The sequence below is a fragment of the Numenius arquata genome, chromosome 10, assembly GCF_964106895.1.
Source record: "Numenius arquata chromosome 10, bNumArq3.hap1.1, whole genome shotgun sequence".
NCBI classification, from domain to species: Eukaryota; Metazoa; Chordata; class Aves; order Charadriiformes; family Scolopacidae; genus Numenius; species Numenius arquata.
Window position 1 is genome coordinate 14,746,524 of NC_133585.1, and position 21,107 is coordinate 14,767,630.

Below are 21,107 nucleotides of genomic sequence, written 5' to 3' on the forward strand. Positions count from 1 at the left end.
CTTCAAGCTTTCCCAGGTCATTTCTTATCCAACTTAGTTTCATCTACTTTAAGCAATCAAGGAGCTTTACAACTTCTTTAACTTCCAGGTTTTCATAGATTAAACAACTCTTATGGGACAGAGATTAACATATTAATCCAGAACATTATGTATTAAATGGTATCTCTCCCACAGTGGCAAGACAAACCGTTTTTCTGCTTCAAGCTTATCCATCCTCTTCCAGAGACGATTCACTAGCGCTTCTTGTTCTTGTTCCAAAGTATTTTCAAGGTCGATCTTCTCACGTCTTAGCTGGAGAGGAAAATCAATCAATGAAAATGACGGAAATATATTTTTTGCAAGGAACTGTCATTAGGAAAGTTCATTACTATAATAACACCATTTTACATGATGCTCTATGACAGCAAGAAGTTGAAGAGACAAAAATGAGGTCACAGAAACTGTGAAAAATCAAGAGATTCAGGAGTTGCACAGTTGTCATCTCCTTAACAGAAATTTTTGCTCACAGAACTTGTTGTCTCTGGCCAATGAGGAGGAGCTTGAAACCTGGACACGCTGTCACTGATGATAGGACAAGCCTATTCAAAGACAAGCCTACTCTACGCATCTCTGAAGTTCAAACTGAATTTACAGTCCACCACACCAACATCTGTTCTTTTCAAAAATTTTAGACTGTTTTAGTGGAAGAATCAGTTAAGTAAGCCAGAAATGGAAGAGAAGCCATGTTTGTCTTGTGTTAGATAAAGGAGTGACATAACAAAAACAGTAAAGAAAAAATTACATGAACTGTCTTAAGTGTCACTGTATCAACCCTTACTAGCAGAAACAAATTAATTTCCATTTTAGCAAAGACTTTATAGAAGTAAATGCTTAATGACATTATTCTCATTCACTTACTGTGTGAACAAACATTTTTGATTCTCCTATAAGCTAATAAAAGTCAATATAATGTAGAACCACACCTGAAGAAATTGATTACTAGTATTGTTGTGCCTGAAGGCTGACAGACATGCTTTGATGAAACACCAAAGAAAAGATCTGAAACTCCACATTTCCAGAAATATGAAAACACATTAGAAACAAGTATCTTCCTTTCCTGATCTTGAATGTTGTCCCAGTTCCTCCCAGTGTCAGGATATTAAAGTTTTGAGGATTAACACCTCGAACTGAACCTACAGGAGAAGCTACTGCAGCATCCTGACCAGAGCAGTGAAATTTGTTTCTTACTTGGTAGTTTCAGGTGTACTTTGCAATTTAGTCTACTCTAGTCAATGAATTTGTTAGGAACATACTATTCTGAACTAAAATAAACAGAATGGGATTATACCTCAAGACCAAAACAGCAGCTCTGTCAACACTAGTGTCATCTACATGGGTTCAAAGTTACATTTCAATCAAACATAATTTAATTTTTACCATCACAACAGGGAAATGAGGAAGTATTACTTGCTTTTTTGGACCTTAATCTTCCCTTCAAAGAAAGGGAAAAAATCCCTTTAAAACTCCCTAACCATCCAGCTGTGTTTCTTCTCTCTCACGCATACACTTACTTTAACTTCAAATGCAGCTAAAATACCCATTGTCTCTGTATTTCTGCATTGCTGCTTCTTCAGTCTCCTTGTCAACTTACTAAAAAGCACAACTGTTCCCTCCTAAACTGGAGATCTTCCAAATCAATGAAAGTGGAATATGATCTCTGCCTCAGGCCACTATCCCAAATTTCACTTCTCTGCTTTTCATCTGCCCCTCCCCCTTTGTAGTTTTAATTCTTTGCTGATCTCCAAGACTATCTTTCCAGAAGAAACATGGGAGCCAACATGACTTCACTAAAGGCAAATCATGTCTGACAAATTTGGTGGCCTTCTGCAAAGGGGTTACAGTGTTGGTGCATAAGCCTGTATATGTGCTTGGGATTGCCATGACCCAGGTGCAGGTCCTTGCACTTGGCCTGGCTAAACTTCACGAAGTTTGCATGGGCCCACCTCTCAAGCCTGTCCAGGTCCCTCTGGGTGCCATGCCTTCCCTCCAGTGTGTCGACTGCACCACACAGTGTGGTGTCATCAGCAAACTTGTTGAGGGTGCACTCAATCCCACTGTCAACAAGGCCAAGTGCAAGGTACTGCAGGTGGGTCAGGCAATCCCAAGCCCAAATATAGGCTGCGTGGAGAACGGATTGAGGACAGCCCTGAGGAGGAGGACTTGGGGGTTTTGGTTGGGGAGAAGCTCAACACAACCTGGTAATGTGAGCTCACAGCCCATAAAGCCAACCGCATCCTGGACTGCATCAAAAGAAGCATGGCCAGCAGGATGAGGAAGGTCATTGTATCCCTCTATTCCACTCTTGTGAGACCCCACCTGGAGTTCTCAGCACAGGAAGGACATGGACCTGTTGGAACAAGTCCAGCGGAAGGCCACAAAGATGATCAGAGGGCTGTAGCACCTCCCCTATGAAGACAGGCTGACAGAGTTGGGGTTGTTCAGCCTGGAGAAGAGAAGGCTCCAGGGAGACCTTGTAGCAGCCTTCCAGTACCTAAAGGGGGCCTACAGGAGAGACAGGGAGGGACTCCTGATCAGGGAGTGGAGTGATAGGACAAGGGGTAATGGTTTAAACTGAAAGAAGGTAGATTTAGAGAAGATATTAGAAAGAAATTCTTTACTGTGAGGATGGTGAGACACTGGAACAGGTTGCCCAGGGAAGCTGTGGATGCTCCATCTGTGGAAGCATTCAAGACCAGGCTGGCTTTGAATAACCTGGTCTAGTGGGAGGTGTCCCTGCTCATGGCAGGGAGGTTGGAACTCCATGATCTTTAAGGTCCCTTCCAACTCAAACCATTCTATGATTCTATGATGTTACACATTTCACGTTCTTCTCCTTTCAAAAAAGCAGACGTAGGAGATGATTATTAGAAGTTTGGTTCTTATTTCTCATCCCCTAACTGCAGTAGCAGCAAGACTACACAAACTGGCCTCTGTAAGACAAAACTGAGAGCTATTTCCTGTCAAACCACTGAACTATAACACAGAACATTATTGCTCATTTTAACTCAGACATTCAGTTAATGAAATAGTGACGTGTTGCAAGTTTCTTCACCATTAGCCTTCAGAGAAGAATGTTCTGCCACTTCAAGCTGACTTTAGGAAATTAAGTCAGGTCACATTTGAACCCTAAGATCCTACTTAATTTTTTATTTAGAAGTAACATTCTATGCAACCATCACTACTACAATTTGGCTACCTACCAATCACCCATGGCACAAGCAGCTCAGATGAGAGAAAGCAACAGGAGGAAGGACACAAAGCATAGAGAATTCGTGTTCCATATTTTAAAAATAATAGTGTAGTGAAAATATGTTGTAACTATCTGGTCACTGATTACAGCATTGCCGAAGTACTCCTTCCAAGCCTTGTTTAATAGGTCCCCCAAAGGTTATGTTGAAGCGTTGTGGCAATCTCTTTTCCTTAATTCCCTATGTGTACAATAGAGACAACATTGCTCTGCTCACAACTTTTGGTTGCTTCTTGCTAGGTACAGCACATGCCACAACGGGGGTTGATTCAGCTGGTTAATTTGCACAATAACCCTTTTTTATTTTTTTACATTTGTGTAAGAGAAAAAAGCATGCTGAAGTTCAAAGTAACTTGAGATTTACTATATCTTACTGCAAGAGGAAACAAATGTATACATTGCATTACATACAAATATGCATGGAATTCTGACAGCTAAATTTAACATCTTCATGAACAAAGTAAGTTTTCAAGGTCAGATATTTGAGAGAAAGACCTTGGAGCATTCTTGCTTTTTGAACTAGCTATCACTGATATTCAAATGTAGCAACAAGTTTCAAATATTATGATTTTACAAGTCAGTCTGCCCAGAACAATGATACGAAAATAAATTAAGATTTCAGCTGTGGCTCATGCTAACATTTCAAAGACTCAACCAGCTTATTATGTACGCTTACTTCGCATTTTGATTAAGTGGCCGCTACCACCACCTTGTGGCTAAGAGAGTTATTTCAATCTCATGTTAACTTCCATGCTGGTTAAGGATTTGCTGGCAGCTACGTCTTCCTACCTTTCTATTTTTCAATTTGTTCCATAGATGTCTCCATAAATAATGCTAGCATAAGAATCAAGAAATCCCATTTCATCATTAAGATAGCCATTAATTAATTTATCCACAATGTCAACAGAAACAAGAGAGTCATACAAAACAGGTAGAAATTCAGACTACCAGGAACAAAAAAGTCCCACATCTGATGAGGAGAGAAAAAAATTCACAGAAGTAATGTACTATATTTACACCACCCAAATTTTTGGACTTCCACAAGCAAGAAAAACTGAAGTTCTTTAACAAGCCTGTATGTTTCATCAGTTTGCCTTTTAAGTCAATAGGGCTCCTGCTAACGCCACTGAGATGCTTTGATGCACATGCCTAAACTTGGACACAAGAGCAGTCCCAATGTCAAGAGCGGTGGAAACATGACCAAAACAAGTGGTGTTTTATCTCTGCAATCTTCGTAACTGTCTAGGGAGAAATGGAGCTGGATGTAGTCAAATCTCAAATCTTTTTAAGTATACACAGAGCTGACGTCTCACAGTTCTGAGTCCTGTGCTACCCAAGCTGCCACAAAAAAAGGTGACCTGGAGCACAACTGGACCACATACATTCGTTTACTGTTGTGCTTAACTGCTCTCAGAAGTGACAGTCTTTCTTACTAACAGCAACAAGAAGCGTTACTCACAAAGAAGTTCTGTTTGCAAAACTCACAGCTGTCCAGCAGACATGAAGGCCTATAGTAAAGCTAATAAAAGTTATAAAGGCCACGAAAAAAAAAAATCACAGTTTCTCATAATAAATTATGTTAATGATTTATTGCTTTGAAAGTCAAACTGGCTTTTCTATATTCTTGATATTGCCCAGTTTCTCACATACTTAAAAAATTAAGTCAAATCTAATACAAAACAAGTTTGGGTTTTTTTTCAGAATCTCTTGTTTTACAGTCATATCATTCTGAAAGTAAAGAGTTACCTGCTCCAGGGTGAGCTGCTTCGAAATTGTATCATTTTCCAGTTTTTTAATCTTCTTCATTAGTTTGTTCACTTGAAATTCCTGTTCCTGCTCTAAATGCTGCTCCAGTTCAGCTTTCTCATGCTGCAGCTAGAGATTTAAGACACAGAAGTATTTTAAACACACAAATAAAAGCATGAAACATTACACACCTTTTATACTTTTATTTACACTTTTATTCTTACTGCACACTAAGTTCTCTACTGATAATTCTTCTCAAAAGACTTCAAAATGCACAACCCACCCAACAGCCCTTCAAAAAGCAACATTTTAAACTGTGTTCCATTTGCAAACCAGATGGAAGTAAAATACATTTCCAAATATTTAATAAAGTCAAATCAAAATAGATACATTATATATAGCATATAAAATAATTAGACATTTCAGAAGTCAGAAATCTATCATAATGTTCACAAAAGCATTAATTTTAATCTCAATGCATCATCTCAAGAGCACCCAAAGCATAAAATGAAGGTCTTAGTACTTCCTTCTCCCAGGCAGCTGGAAGCTTAAAATTGTGACTGAAGTTAGATTACTGAAATTGCTGTGCAACAAGATAGTAAAAAAAATAATAATCTAATTTCTATTCCTGCGCTATCAGGAATCAAAAGATTTTGATGACATAAAAACACTGGTTATTTCAAACTAATTTTCCTAAAACTAAGATTTTCCTAACACTTAAGGGAAATTTTTTTCCAGTTAGTATTTTCAATGAAAAACATCAGTACTCTCAAAGCTCTCAAGCAGATGGAAACACTCCCCCCACACACACATTTTAATACAAATTACGGCTTGGAGTAGAGTCACTTTTAACATTGAAGTAAAATTGCTCTGAGACAGGGATCCAAGTCTTCCTATGGATAAAACTGTGTGACTGGCACCATGGTACGAACACATGAATTTGACTTAGGAAAAGCAAATGTCACCAAAAGACAATGGTGTAATTACATCGTGCTCTGGCCCTCCACTGAAAATGACAGGCACTTTTTTCCACCTGCTTATTTTCTACTCTGGTTCTTCTGGCTATCACGTAACAATACATAAGATCACAGTGTTTAAACGTGTGAGGAAAATCTGAGGAAACAGAGACACACTTCACAGTCATGAACACAAGTTGAGATTGCTGGATATTCACAATGAAGAAATATACTTTGATTTTTAAACAAGCTGAAATTGCTAATTCATTAATTTTGTTCCTTTTGCTGCTACTTAGAGACAAAATGGTCTGTGAAATGCAGCCTGGCAGAGAGTTCAGAGCAGAAAGGCTTGTGTGGAGAGAGTACGAGGCAGGCAGTGACTACTTGGTAATACACACAAGGGAGAAGTTTGCCATTTAACTGTGTTTTCAGGGCTTATTAATTTTGAGATTTTATTTTTCACAAATTAAAATAAACAACAGGATAGTAATTAAAAAATAAATCAGATTTATTCCTCATACTTAGTAAATTACAGTATATCTTCTAAAACCCCTGATGCTCATGGAAATTCCCATGCACTTGAGGAAGCCACCTAGACTCCTACATGGTAATCACTGAGACCATCATGGCAGCTCTTGACCAAACGGTTAGGAAATTTCCTTAAAACTGTCTAGTTGGAAATAAAACCATTTCATTTCTTCTCAGGGTTGCTAAGTGAGATTTTCATAAGAAAAAAAAATTATATTCACACTTCAAATCAAAAAACTGTTTGTGTTGTTTGATAATCAAAAATAAGAAGTTTCTCACTTCAGTACCGGAGTTAAGGTTGGTTGCAAAAAACCAGGTTTAATATGAAAAGGACATTATTTATTCTTACAACGCTGTAAGCCCCTCTCCAGCCCTTCCCCACCCCTACGGAACAGCTACAGTTTAAGACTGAAGACAGCCAAAGAGCTCAAGGAGCAGACAGCACACAGATTACCACCTAGCTCAAGGTACATCAATCTTCATTTTGCTTCATTGAAAAAGCTAGATGCTTTTTTTCACCTAACTAAAAATTACAGCCAGTTGCTGTAATCAGCTTCTATTTAGTTAGCGAATTAAACCGTGTGAGAAGGCACATAGCCAGAACCTCTTACTCAGCCTAAAGCCAGACGCTGCTAACAGAAAGCGTGTGGCTGGGGACTGGTGGCATTTGCAGACAGCCCAGCGAGTCAGGCAGATCATACAGTTGTACGAAAGCACCTCAAACCAACTTGACAACAAATATTGTTTCTTGCCCTTGTGTGCTTCATGCAGATGCAACAACTGTATTATTTAAAGCAAATTGAGCTGCAACAGCCCAATCTTGTTTGTCAAATCGTTCCTTTTAAAGGTTGCTGGAATTTCCATCACACGGGAACTGATGAGGCTTACTCGTTAGATCTGTAACTGCTGTGTAGGATCTACTAAACCCTACCTAGGGAGTGTGAACATACTGCAGCCAAAGGACCATTCCAGCTGATCAGAAAGCCAGTAAGTGAAGCCAGAAGAGATTTTATTACAGGAATATCTTCCATTCTGAATTTAACATAAATACACCAGAAATCAAAGTGACTGGGAATAAAAAGAAACCCGCAAACATTTTCTCCACAAGTGCTAAAAGGAATTATAAAATGAAAGCCCTCTCAGACATCCTGATGAACATACTTTATTGTGCTACTCCCCTTCATCCTTTCAGCTTCATTATTCAAAGTGGGAGAAAAACACTAATAACGCACCCCAAAATACATACTAATGGTGTCTGTCACTGACAATTGGGTAAAATAGTTTTTCCCTTTTATTGGCTTTGATCACAAAAACAAACCAAAACAAACAAAACCCAGTTAATGCTGAAACCCTAACGCCGAAAAACAGAATTGCTAACAATGAGAAATTATCCAGTTATGGTAAGTTATGGTAAAACAGTGGTGGGTAATGTTTATTTTATTTAGTAAAGTGAGAGAGTATTTTCAAACTGATTTTAACTATATGCAATTATCGTAACAACTGTTTACAGATACACCTATGACTGCCAGCTAAAGAGAAGGAAAAAATATATTAGAACATGTCACCTTGATGATGATGTCTTATAGACCTTGAATTGCATGTGAAAACCGTAGGAGAGATACTGGGGGAATTTTCAGCTACATAAGATTGGAGATGGGTTTGGTGCAAGAAAGACAGGGAATATTTTAAAGTGAGAACAGGGCTATCAAATACAAAACTTAGCAGCGGAAAGAGTGCATGCGTTAGTTCAGGTAAGGCCTATATAACTACAGTAATATCCTTCTCTCTCTACAAGATAAGATTCCTGATACAATGTAGGACCGCATTGACCTTACCTCCTTATTGCACTGGCTTATTCTGGGACAGCGGAAAGTGTTTCTATGAAATAATGGAGCTAATGGATGAAGCTCCCCCTTAAAAAAACAACCCTCATTTCTCCCCCAGACTATGACCCTGCACATGGTACTGAACAGTCTATTTTTAGTACTCCAGCCCTCAAAAGTTGTCCAAATTCCTTGTTTGATGCATCCTGAAAGTCCTATTTATTAACAAATTTGTATCAGCAGTTTGCCTCCTCTCTATGCCCAGATGTTCATCAAATAAATGATAGATGAGCTGACTCTGTTTATTCTGCACAATCACATTTGCATCCTTGAGCTGACGCATCGATTTTGGAGAGCAGGAAGTGTAATAGCTTATGTTTACAGACTTATAATTTTTGAATGAATTGTCAAGAATCAGATTTGCATGAGAAACAGTTCTGTATAGCCTCCCAATCACTTAATCTGCCTGACTACACATTATGCTATTATCTTGGTATGTCGTAACATTTTACTTTCAAGGACAGATACTCAGACCAATCTGCACTTCCAAAAATATAAGGGTATTGCAAAAAAAATAATCTGCATTTGATTTTGAAAAGGACTGTTGCACAATTTAAAGAATGACTTTTAAAGTTCAAACAATATTAAAAAATAATTACTCTTTTGAGCAGCCTTGTTTCACAAAAGCAGCCTTGTTTCACAAATTTTTACTGTTTTGAAATTTAAAGTAGTAACTCAACAAGTCCACGTCCACAGCTACAACAACACATCCTGCATCAAACCATACCTAATGATACTCTGCAAAATATTACTACCATTCTATAATGACTAGGGATCGAGGACTCTATAAAAATATTGTTCCAAACTTTCCACACACTTAGGTAGACAAAAATATAATTAGAGTAAGTACGTGGGAAAATATAGTGGATGTATATAAAGCTTTTATGAACTTTATCAAGAATATGTATGTTATGTGTATGTTTAGGATCAGTCTGGCATATATTTTAATAATGTTTTAAATACTGTTTTAGTATTAATTTTTTACGATAATGAAAACTCTAATGTAATTCTGTTTTAGAACAGTAATCCACATCATGCTGAACTAGGAAATTCTTGTTAGGCTGTTAGCGAGGAGCGCTGCAGCTCATGCTCTGGCAGACAGCTTTCACATTTAAAACGTTTTAACATTCTGAAAGCTCATTCCAGATGCCACTCTGAATGTGATGCGTAAGCCCCTATAACTGTGACAAACAAAGGTTTGACAAAGCAAAAACCACACAGGCACTACGAAAAAAGTCCCTCTGCTAGGTGGCTTTCAACTGAATAATATGGTAGTAATTTTGACACCACCACAGACTAGTAAATACTTGAAAAATTAAGAGAGTACAAATCACATGCAGTTTACCAGAAGTACACTGCTCCCTCTGTTCCAAAAAGCGAAGTCTTAGACAAAACAGATTCATATGCATTTTTTTTCCCTTTAGTCATACAAAAAAGCAGAAAGCCATTTGATGCACAATGTCTGACAGCATGAATTTTGAAAGTCTAGTTCTAGGTCAGACCAATGTTGCCTGGCAAACACAGAGATTAAGGGTTTAACCCCAAACAGCAGAGAACAGTGGAGCAACCAATTACTGACCACACTTCCACACGGGAGCCTACTGTACTTCTGGTTAAGTCATCATCCAAAGTCTGCATCTAATTTAGCTAGAATTCTCTCCAGAGCAAAGATACCAAAAATGGAAGTGGGCATTTATCAACTCATTATTAGCCTTGTAACTGTCTCATCAGTCTTGCATCCTCTAATATAAAGACAGAATTTATACATTCTAGCAGGTAATGTTAAGTACTGGCACTCACAAATCTCAGGAAATTCAAAAAAGTAAATTGTAATTACTTTAACTTTCTGTGTCTGAAAAGCATTAGTCAGGAATTTAGCACTACACCTGTGTAACGGGAAGAGTATCCCAAACTAGAAAAGATATTTTAATAAATACTAAGTTGACCACGTGATGTCTGCTAATAATGCCCTCTTTTCCACAAAACGAGTTTATCTGTAACATGAGGAGTTTCTCTTCTCAGAATTTTTTATCTGGCAGTCTACATGGGTATAATTCCCAGGATTCATAATCGAAGAATCGTAATTTCCAAACAATAGGTAAGCTCTCAGAAAACAAAAATCAATGTCAATGTTCTTTGCTACTCCAGAAAATTGCCCACAACTCACCAATATTCTAATATCAACTTACTAAATCCATGATTACTATAGAGATAGAAAATTATTTTCCTGGAAACATACTGTAATATTAAAATGTTTCCTAATTCTACAGGTAAGCTCTTTAGGGGAAGGGACCATTTCCTTTGTTTAATTTATAAGCTGCTGACCACATTACTAGTGTTTAGGAGAATATATTAATATGCATTTTTTACATTTCACAGCAAGTTTATCACATCAAAGACACAATCAAGCTATGAAATGAGATCTGCATTCAGCATACACACAAATAGAAAAATAGTTTTAATATTAAACTGTTTGTTTTAAAACAAATAAACAAGTCCTCCACCTGTACTGCAAGTCTTGAGCCACTGTAAAGGTATGAGAAGTCACCCAGATGTACGGACTACAAAACCTGCTGACCAGGCAGATGCCTCTGACAGAGCTTAAAATAGGCTTTGCACTAGAGCTTTTATATATCCCTTATCTTCTGCTCTGTGCACTGGTGAAACTGTAAGCAAGATATTCCATGCCACTCACCCTTCACAGGCACAACCACTACCAACACTGACAGGATGTTGACAGTTCTCTTTTTCAAGTAAGCTGGGTTAATATTTAAATAGAGGCCAATCTGACTATTTACTTCCGAAAACTGCTACCTAATGATACTGAGACAAATTACAGTTTTAGGACTAAAACTTGGAACACGGGTGCATTTTTAAATATCACCTTTTAAAATCTGGTTGACATGACCATGTTTATCAAACACTAAATGAGGCTTAAAGGAAGGCCACATAAATGAAGTGTAATGCTGTAGGCTGAGATACTGTTTAATAAAAGCTGGCGGTGGTCAGAATTTTACCTCCATACTATTATAGTTATGGCTACGTAGTTACTTTCTTTCAGCAGAAACTTGTAGCTTGCCTACTGACAGCTGGATATTTACATGATGTTGTTGAATTCAAAACTGAGGATTTTCACCAGATGCTGTACAAAAGGCGAGAATAACTTCACTAGTTTTATGCCTGCATTCTGTTTCAGATACACGTGCTTCTCTGAATCCTTCTCTCACTAGTGAGAATGAATTTACACCCTTTAAGTTTTTCCAGTGGATGAACAGAATAATGCTCTTGCATTAATTCATACATTACAATGAGGCACTCCCTTGGCCTTTTTGGAAACAGTAGATGATTACCTTTTTCCTTAATTTGGGACAACAGTCCAAAGGATACTTTCTGAAAGTGCATAGCAGAGAACAATAAAAATTAATTTAGTTTTAGGTTCACAAAAGCTTGTATTTCTTTTTGTAATGTGTGAACCTATTTTGCATAATATTAGTAATTTAAGATTGCTTTAAAGATGTATCTTTAACAGTTCTCAGTTGAATTCCAGGGAAAAGACTAAGCATATTTTAAACAATTACTAGATGTCCTGGTTTCAGCTGGCACAGAGTTAATTTTCATAGAATCATAGAATCATAGAATGGCTAGAGTTGGAAAGGACCTTAAAGATCATCTAGTTCCAACCCCCCTGCCATGGGCAGGGACACCTCTCACTAGAGCAGGTTGCTTAAAGCCCCATCCAGCCTGGCCTTGAACACTTCCAGGGATGGGGCATCCACAACTTCCCTGGGCAACCTGTTCCAGTGCCTCACCACCCTCACTGTAAAGAATTTCTTCCTTATATCTAATCTAAATCTCTTCTCTTCCAATTTAAAACCATTGCCCCTTGTCCTGTCACCACTCTTCCTGACAAAGAGTCCCTCTTCAGCTCTTCTGTAGGCTCCCTTCAGGTATTGATAGGCTGTTATAAGGTCTCCCCGGAGCCTTCTCTTCTCCAGGCTGAACAACCCCAGCTCTCTCAGTCTGTCTTCATAGGAGAGGTGCTCCATCCCTCTGATCATCCTCGTGGCCCTCCGCTGGACCCGTTCCAACAGGTCCATGTCCTTTCTGTGTTGAGGACTCCAAAGCTGGACACAGTACTCCAGGAGGGGTCTCACGAGCGCAGAGTAGAGGGGCAGAATCACCTCGCGAGACCTGCTGGCCACACTTCTCCTGATGCAGCCCAGGACACGGTTGGCTCTCTGGGCTGCCAGTGCACACTGCACAGAATTTTCTTTCTAGTGGTTGCTGTGTTTCAGATTGGTATGAAAGGAACGTCAATAATGCATATTGGTTTAGTTGTTGCTAAGTGATGTTTACACTAGTCAAGGACTTTTTTCAGTTTCCTATAGGTGCTGAGAAGGAGCACAGACAGAACAATGGCCAATATGGAATACTCCATACCATATTCCAATATGGAATATTCCATACACATCATGCTTGATATATAAACGGGGGCTGGCCAGGGGGCAAGAATGCACTATCACTGCTTGGGATGAGCTGGGCAACCAATTCATCAGGCAGCGAGAGTGACTTGTATTGTGTTAGTTACTTTATCTTGTGTATTCTTTTACCATTATTATTGTTATTTTCCTTCTTGTTATTGTTCTATTAAACTGTCTTTACCTCAACCCACAAGTTGCCTTTCCCTCCCTCCACCCTTTAGTTTCCCATCCTTTTCTCCTCCTTTTCCCTACCCTTCAGCAGGGGGGGAAAGGGGCGAATTACGCAAGCAGCTGCATGGTCCTAACTGCTGGCTGGGGTTAAACCACAACAATAGATACAGCAATTTAGTTGCTGCAGAACTTGTGTAATACAAATTTTTGTACAAGGTGAACTCATTACATGAGTTCAAAACTCTTCAGCCAAATCAAGTGTAATTTATGCTTTTACTTTTAAAGTAACCTTTACTTTGGTCTACACAATGTGTAGTGCAGTCCAGGTAACCCGGTTCTGTAGATGATTTCTACATACCTCTTTCAATTAAACAACATTGCTGAACATACCATTTCTCCCTTCACTGGAAGAGACTTCAGTGAAAAGCTTTTTCTATAGTGATATTTACATCTTACTTCAGTTAGAAAAGAACACTTGATGCTCCTACTTTACTGCCATCTGCTTCTTTATTTTTCATAAAAATGTATGACTTTTAAAGCAAACATACATCTTATTCAGAAACACTCTTTGTCAGTCCTTAAGAATAGCAAGAGGAAACAGCAATACCAGATTGAGGGTGTTTTATCTTGGTACTTAACTTACTATGTGATAATAGGCATCAAATAGAAGAAGTCATAGAAGTCCCAGTTTTCAATAACAAAAGCATCAGATGGGATTTCAGCAACCTGGCCTAGTGGAAGTTGTCCCTGCCCACGGCAGGGGGGCTGGAACTAGACGATCTTTAAGGTCCCTTCCAACCCAAACCATTCTATGATTGCCTCTAATCACACATGAACCTGCAATGTGCGCTCACAGCCCCTAAAGCCAACTGCATCCTGGGCCGCATCCAAAGGAGCGTGGCCAGTAGGTCAAAGGAGGTGATTCTGTCCCTGTACTTTGCTCTTGTGAGATCCCCACCTGGAGAACTGCATCCAGCTCTGGGGCCCTCAGCATAGGAAAGACATGGACCTGTTGGAGCAGGTCCAGAGGAGGGCCACAAAGATGATCAGAGGGCTGGAGCACCTCTCCCATGAATACAGGCTGAGAGAGTTGGGGTTGTTCGGCCTGAAGAAGAGAAGGCTCCAGGCAGACCTTAAAGCAGCCTTCCAGTACTTAAAGGGGGCCTACAGGAGAGATAAGGAGGGACTCTTTTATCAGGGAGAGTAGCAATGGAAGGAGGGGTAATGGTTTTAAACAGAAAGAGCATAGATTTAGTCTACATATAAGGAAGAAATTTTTTACAATGAGGGTAATGAAACATTGGAACACGTTGCCCAGAGAGGTGGCAGATGCCCCACTCCTGGAAGCATACAAGGTGAGGTTGGACCGGGCTCTGAGCAACCTGATCTAGTTGAAGATGTCCCTGCTTGTCACAGGGGGAGTTGGACTAGATGACCTTTAAAGGTCCCTTCCAACTGAAACTATTCTATGATTCTATGATTGTAATGTTCTTTCCAAACAGTGTGTTTCTTAACTGCAGGGCTAAACATGCCTTAAGTCTCCACCTGCAGAACATAAGAAATGCTTAGAACATACAAACTAGGTTCTTTAAAACTGACTAGTTTTTCATGACAAAGGTTATAAGTAATGGCATGAAAAAAGCTATAGTGGATGACACCAAACCTTCACCTAACTTATTACACTGTCTCCTATAGAGGCCAAAAGCAGGTATTTAGGTAAGTCTATGAGAACAGGGCAAGCATGTACAACACTTCCAACAAATACTTACCCATTTTCCAGAAATTAGCAACTTGGGTAACGAAAGTTTTCCTGCCATAAATTGTCCCAGCATCTTCAGTTTTTTACTTTTAGCACCCGACTGATGTGTTTTAATCCAAGAGAAGCAATTGCAAACTTACAGACAAAGTCTCCTTCAAACATTGCTGCATATTCTTGTATATAAAGCTAGTATTTCAGGACTCCTGTTATATATGAAATACTCCAGAAAAAAGTGTCCGTTTCACTACCAGTTTAAATTAATCAATAACTCTCTTCTGTAAGACAGTTAACATTTACTTTAAGCTACATCCATTTCTTTGCACCTCTATCCAAACTTTTAGGTTCTGAAATGACTATGACTTTGTAGATGCAAACTTTAAAGCAACATATTAAAAACCACTTACTCGCTACACTACTTGTACTTTGATTTTATCAAGTGTCAAATGTATGACAGCTACAATCTGACCACATCCCTGTGGTTGCAGTCACACTAACAAAAAAGTTCACCCACCAGTTGGTCCTGAGGCTCCTGGGAGAAACATCAGGAAAGGCACCAATTACCTGCATCAGTTTTCTTGAGAGCTCATTAGTGAGAAATTCCTCTTCTTTTTCATAGTTTACTGCAAGTGTTTCTTTTTCTTTCTGCAGAGCTTGAATCTTCTTAAATAGAGTATTACTGATGAATTCCTCTTCCTGTTCTGCCCTTGCTTGCTGTGAAGTAAACACATAGTTTTAAGAAAAAAGGGAGCAAGTTTCCACATTAAAAGCTACAATTATTCCATTCCCCTTTAAATGCCCCCCACCTCTTTTTTTTAAATCTTGTTCATCGTCCTCGAGAACAGCAGGCTGGATCTAAGTGCTGTTACCATCCCCTTTTCTAACATTATAGCACCTTCCTTTTTTGTTCCTCATCTTTCAGCTTAGGAAACTACACTGGTGCTTTAAAATGGTCTCCCCCCAACCAAATGCACAAACTCCCCAGCCTTTTAAACTTTATAAAAGCATTACCGATTCACAGATACCTACTTTTACATACTCTATTCCTAAAAACAAACTCCTCTCTAAACGTTCTCCATTACGAGCTGAAGCAACAACTCTGGGACTGCTGTATTCAGCACCATGTCTTCTTACCAGATCCCTCAGACCGCAGCCCTGCTTTCTAGGAGTCAAATAATGCATTTATTCTTTCACACAGATATGCCTTGCTTCTGAACCACAAACAGCACGGCTCATCTCACGAGGATTTCTATGCAACCGCCAGCCCAGGAAAACATATTACTTCTCAGAATTGTTACTTCACTATGTACAACATCACCTTTAAAAAATTCCATGTCGCAGCTTTACCCCAAGGATTTCCAAATTTCATAAGAGGAGAGATACTCTGGAAATCTTCCCCAAGAAGAATCACTAGAGAAGACAATTTCCATTTCAGCTCTCATCTAGCAGTTAGGCACTGCTCCACAGAAAGCCAGCCTGTGAGCTTGCTCCCTCTCATCCCCTACAGTTCAGATGTTTGTACATTTTTTTTTAATGTACATATTAGAAACTTGATAAATGGAACACAGAAGTTATCTTTTGGAAGTCTACTCTAAAAGGCCACAAAAGGTATCTTATATGGACAAATGAAAGATCACAGGTACAAACTGGTAGAGCCAAGTCTTAATTCCACGGTCCAAACAAAGCCCAGAACAACAGAAAAACTGAATTTCTGGAGCCACCACCTTTAACAAATGAGACAATGTAGTGCTTTCTAGGATGAAAACACTATGAGTATTTTCATCTCCTGCAATAAAATCCGTATCACTTGAACAGCAGATTTGTGATTTGTCCCGATTCTAATAAAATGGTATGAGCTTATAGCTTATAGTGTGTGAAGATTCAGTAAGTTTTATTTCAGTAAAATTTTAGAGAGGAAAATTTAAGAACTGAAATAGAAGCATAACTAGAGTTTTACTGAAAACTTAGCTTCCATAATCTTCTGCCCAAAAAGTGCCAAAATAACCATCTCTTTATACATATTGCATACAGGAAAATGCTCGAAAGACTTCATTATGTCAGTGAACTTTTAACTGGAAAGATATATTCCCTAGTAGTCCAAGAGACAATTAAACAGAGACACCTTTCATGCCTACAAGAAAAGTTACTTAAAGAACATAAATATCTTTAAATCCAGTACCATAACATCTAAAGTGGTGGTTTGGAAACTTCTCAGTTGAGTCCTTCTTCCATCAAGTCCTTCTCTTCAGACCTTTATCTCTGCCTTTTTGTGTCCTTTCCCATCTCTATTGCTTTTTTTTTTTTGTTGGCCCCTTCCTACTGTCTATCTGCCACCACTCCCTTCTCCCTGTCGCCAGCAGAGCTGGCACAAACCCAAGCTGAAAAAAAAAAAAAAAAATTAAAAGAAAAGAAAGGTCTGGCACAGTTTATTAGCTTAGGAGTTTAGGTCCTGCACAGCATCTCCTCTCCAATGTTTGTGCATCTCAATGGCAGAGAAATACTAATCCAGCACGTTCAGCATTGGTGTTACGACTTGTCATATCAAGACATCGTAGAGTTGTCCAAGAGCTCTGAAGAAACGGTAACTCGTCAGCTCGTATCTCAGAGGATTAAAATTCAAGGAATCCAACTGATCTTGATAACATCATCTATCACTTTCTAAATGTGGCTTTACTTAGAGCTACTAACAATCTTACATCTTCACAGACATTTCGGAACAGAGTAAACAAGTCAAATTGCAAGGGTTCATTGTCCTCAAATCGTTAAAATTCATGCATGCTGTTCCAAAATCAACTCCTCTGTTGCCTTCACTACACAGGATTTCTACTGGTGTCTGCTTTTCAATGGTTCAGACAATAAAAGACAGTAACACAGACCAAACTTACCTAAAATTAAATTAGAAGAAAAGAATCAGCGTGTTTCTACTTTGATTTTTATTCATCTCTAACTTGCACAGATTTGTTCTGCTCATGATTTGCATCAATCAAAAGCTCTAAAAATCACACTATTACAGCACCAAGCCTGCACAACACTTGGTAGCCAGATCCTGGTGTTACACTAATGATGGGTGCTTAGGCTAACGTGAACACCAGCTGCCAAGATCCCAGCCCACTCATAGCCAAACAGCAATGCCCCTCCTTTGTGCTTGCACGGGTGCTCATGCGGCTAGGCAGCAGGCCAGCACAGGCAGAAGGAGACACCCAAAACCTGATCCTTTCCCTTCCTCCTCCCATTTTTCTTTCCTGGATCCACTTCCTAAACTGGCATACCACAGAGGCAGAGTGCTGGCACGCAGAAACAAAGAACAAACAGCCACAATTTAGACCTGTTTAAACTGCTCTGCAACAACCCCCTCTGCCTACGCCGTGCAGGACACCAGCTTGCATTCCACTGGCTCAAAGGAAAAGCTGAGTATGATTGCATCTGCCTCCATTATACAAATAATATATTTCTCAACAGAATAAACATCAGGAACCCTATAAACCTAAGTATGAACTGTAAGTTCCAGATACCTACAAATCATATGTAATACAATGAATGTCCATTTAAATTACCCAAGGGTCAGCAATTTCAACACAAACTGGTTTCATTCTGAAACTTTCCCTTCAACTTGTTGCTCATTACTTGGAGATAGTCCAATTATCTTAAGTAACAAAATCATTCATGCTTACCTTAATATTGCCTAAAATCTCAAAATCTGATACTCAGTCCATAATCCAACTGAAGTTGCAAAACAGCCATTAAAAAAAATGAGTTTTTAATACTATTTCCTGCACAGACTCTGTCACTGCAATATTTTCCTGAATGTGTATACACTGTGTTTCCATATGGATAATCTGCCTTTTTATTAAGTATCTGCATTTGAAAAGAGGCTCTGATATGATCAGCAAAAGAAGAGAAACACAGAAGCACAGAAATCAGAGACAGTAGGTCTTCTACGAGCATACAGAATTCTTGGCTTTTTTCTATTATCCATATCACATTCAACATCCAAAAACACTAACAGCAATTCACTGTGTACTACATTACAGAATAAATGGCTGAGGCACTGAGTGATATAAAATGATAACACCTGATCAGCCAATCTTGGGAAACCTGAAACAAGCAATCTACTTCCACCAGATTTTCTGCATAACCACAGTTACATCCACTTGTCTCCTGTGTCTCAAAACTCCATGTATAGCTAACTCGGAGCATTTCATGGACGCATTCACTATGGAAAATCTGTGGTTATTGTGGTCAAGACTATAAACGGCAAGGATTATACTACCTTGCAAGAAATCAAGAATGAAGAGGAGATAGGGGAAAAAAGTATGTCATGCACATAAAACACACAAAATCTTGTATTTTCTAGGAAGAAAAATCCTATTATTTCTATTGCAGTAGTATGTGAAATTCTGATCACTAGTAGAACTGATGCATGAAGTGTTGTGAAAACCTGTCCTTGTGAACTTACAATCCAATAAGCTAATTTTAATAGGAATTGAGAAATACATTTCTCCTAAACTTTATATAGTAACAGAGTATCATATTAGGAAATTAATCTCATTGGAAGTTATTTTTCCACGTGCTGCACATACTAGCACTGTGAAAAGTTCAGTGTTAAAATCTCAGTAGTTCTTCCTGTAGATATACCTTTAGCAGACCAACTTCACACTGCTAGACTCCCTCTGCCCTCCTGCTTCTAGTATGTGCAGCAGCTTCTGCTTATGGTGGGAAGCTCTCTTTCTGTATCACTGGACCATACCCCAACCACACTGCTCTAGTGGTACTATTTTATGAAGTAGCAAAATCCAGTATTGCTAATGAAGCGTCAGCTTGAACGCAAATAAATTTTTTTTAAAAAATAATCATAATAATATTAATAAAAAAAAATAAAAACCACAGCTCTCTACACTCCCTTCTTCCCCTGGTTAGTTCTTCTAAAAGCTTCACAAACCTTCCTGATACTGCACAGTAAGTACGCAGGCTTAACAATCACAATTAATACCTATGCCTTGGTCAGTATCAGTACATGATCAGTGATCTGACATGAACAAGTCCTTGCATTTTAGTTTCAGCTCTCACTTCAGGCACATTTTCCATAGAAGTGCTTCACAATCTGCTCCAGTCACCTACACTTGACCACCTGAAAACCAGATGCCAAGCGTGCCTGGCTTGCATGCATGCAAAAAATGCTACCTGTGTCCAGCAACATGCAGAGTAGAGGTGATATGGGATTTCAGGGCACCTTGTTGGAAACAGCCTACCAAGCACTGCTTTGACCTAATCCACTCTTGAAGGTCCCTCATCTTTAAGGCAAGAGCCACCATGACCTCTTTACCATTCATCCATCTTTTTACAGTGCAAGTTCTGTTGACAGGATCCTATGGACAATACAAGCCTGCAGATGGAGCTGACGAGCAGTTTAATCTGGTTGCTGCACACAAGAAACTCAATCTTTGCTACTGAATATAGACCGAAAGGTTGGGGCAGCTTCAGGAAGAGATGATCTCAGTTGCTGCACATGTTACACTGAACTAAAGCTGTCACTTCAGAAAATAGCCTTTCCAAAAGTCCTACTAAAAAATATGATGAGGTAAAAAGGGTGTGAAGCACAGAAAAGTTACAATGGCATGATTTTAGAATATGCAGTTCTTGCATAAAATAAAATCTAAGTTTCCCAATTCTCCTAAAGTACACACTTCTCCTCTGGCAGTACTAACTCAAGTCACTGCTCTGGCCATACTTCCTGGCATCAGTTTAAAACAGTACGGAAAACTACTGGCCTACAAATGCAATAAATATTCCAGTGAGCTGATACTGTTCCTTTACAGGAGGAACTTTTATGCTGCAGCTCTCCCAGGCTGGAGCTATTTTTTCCCCACAAACCTTCCAGCCACATCTGAAATGAGCACACTGCATGCAATGTGTGTTTCCGACAGTGAGAAAAATGAACCATCACAATTAACAGAAGTCAACAGTAACTCAGAGACCGAGGGCTCACACTACTGCCCCTGCCCAGTGGTGTACTTCTATCTGTAAGGGCTAAAGGACGAGGAAGTTCCACCGCAGTCCCAGTATGATGTGGGTGCAGCTTTCCCCCCAAGTAAAGGTACTTTTTTCAGCTGGGTGGCCTGTCTGCAGAGAAAAGAGAGTGAACGCTCTTGCGGTTATAGCGGTGAGTTGGAATTCAAGTTCTGGGTCCAATTTGTGGTGTGATTTCCTGTTTAATCTACGGCAACCCCCAGGGTCACTTCCTCAGTTCTGACATAAAAGTCCTTTTTCATTTTTTATTTTTCTTTTTTTCCTTTTCCCTTC

At 39.1% G+C, this 21,107-nt stretch overlaps 1 protein-coding gene across 1 annotated transcript in view; it reads right to left on the minus strand.

The window, feature by feature from the left end:
• Nucleotides 1-21,107, minus strand: part of CCDC6 (coiled-coil domain containing 6) — a 51,642-nt gene that overhangs the window by 15,588 nt on the left and 14,947 nt on the right. Inside the window, exons 2-4 of the mRNA XM_074154776.1 lie at nucleotides 15,372-15,521; nucleotides 5,033-5,161; nucleotides 188-291 (exon numbers count right to left, since the gene is read on the minus strand). Of these exons, the coding sequence (XP_074010877.1) occupies nucleotides 188-291; nucleotides 5,033-5,161; nucleotides 15,372-15,521 (383 nt within the window). The remainder of the gene's footprint in view (nucleotides 1-187; nucleotides 292-5,032; nucleotides 5,162-15,371; nucleotides 15,522-21,107) is intronic.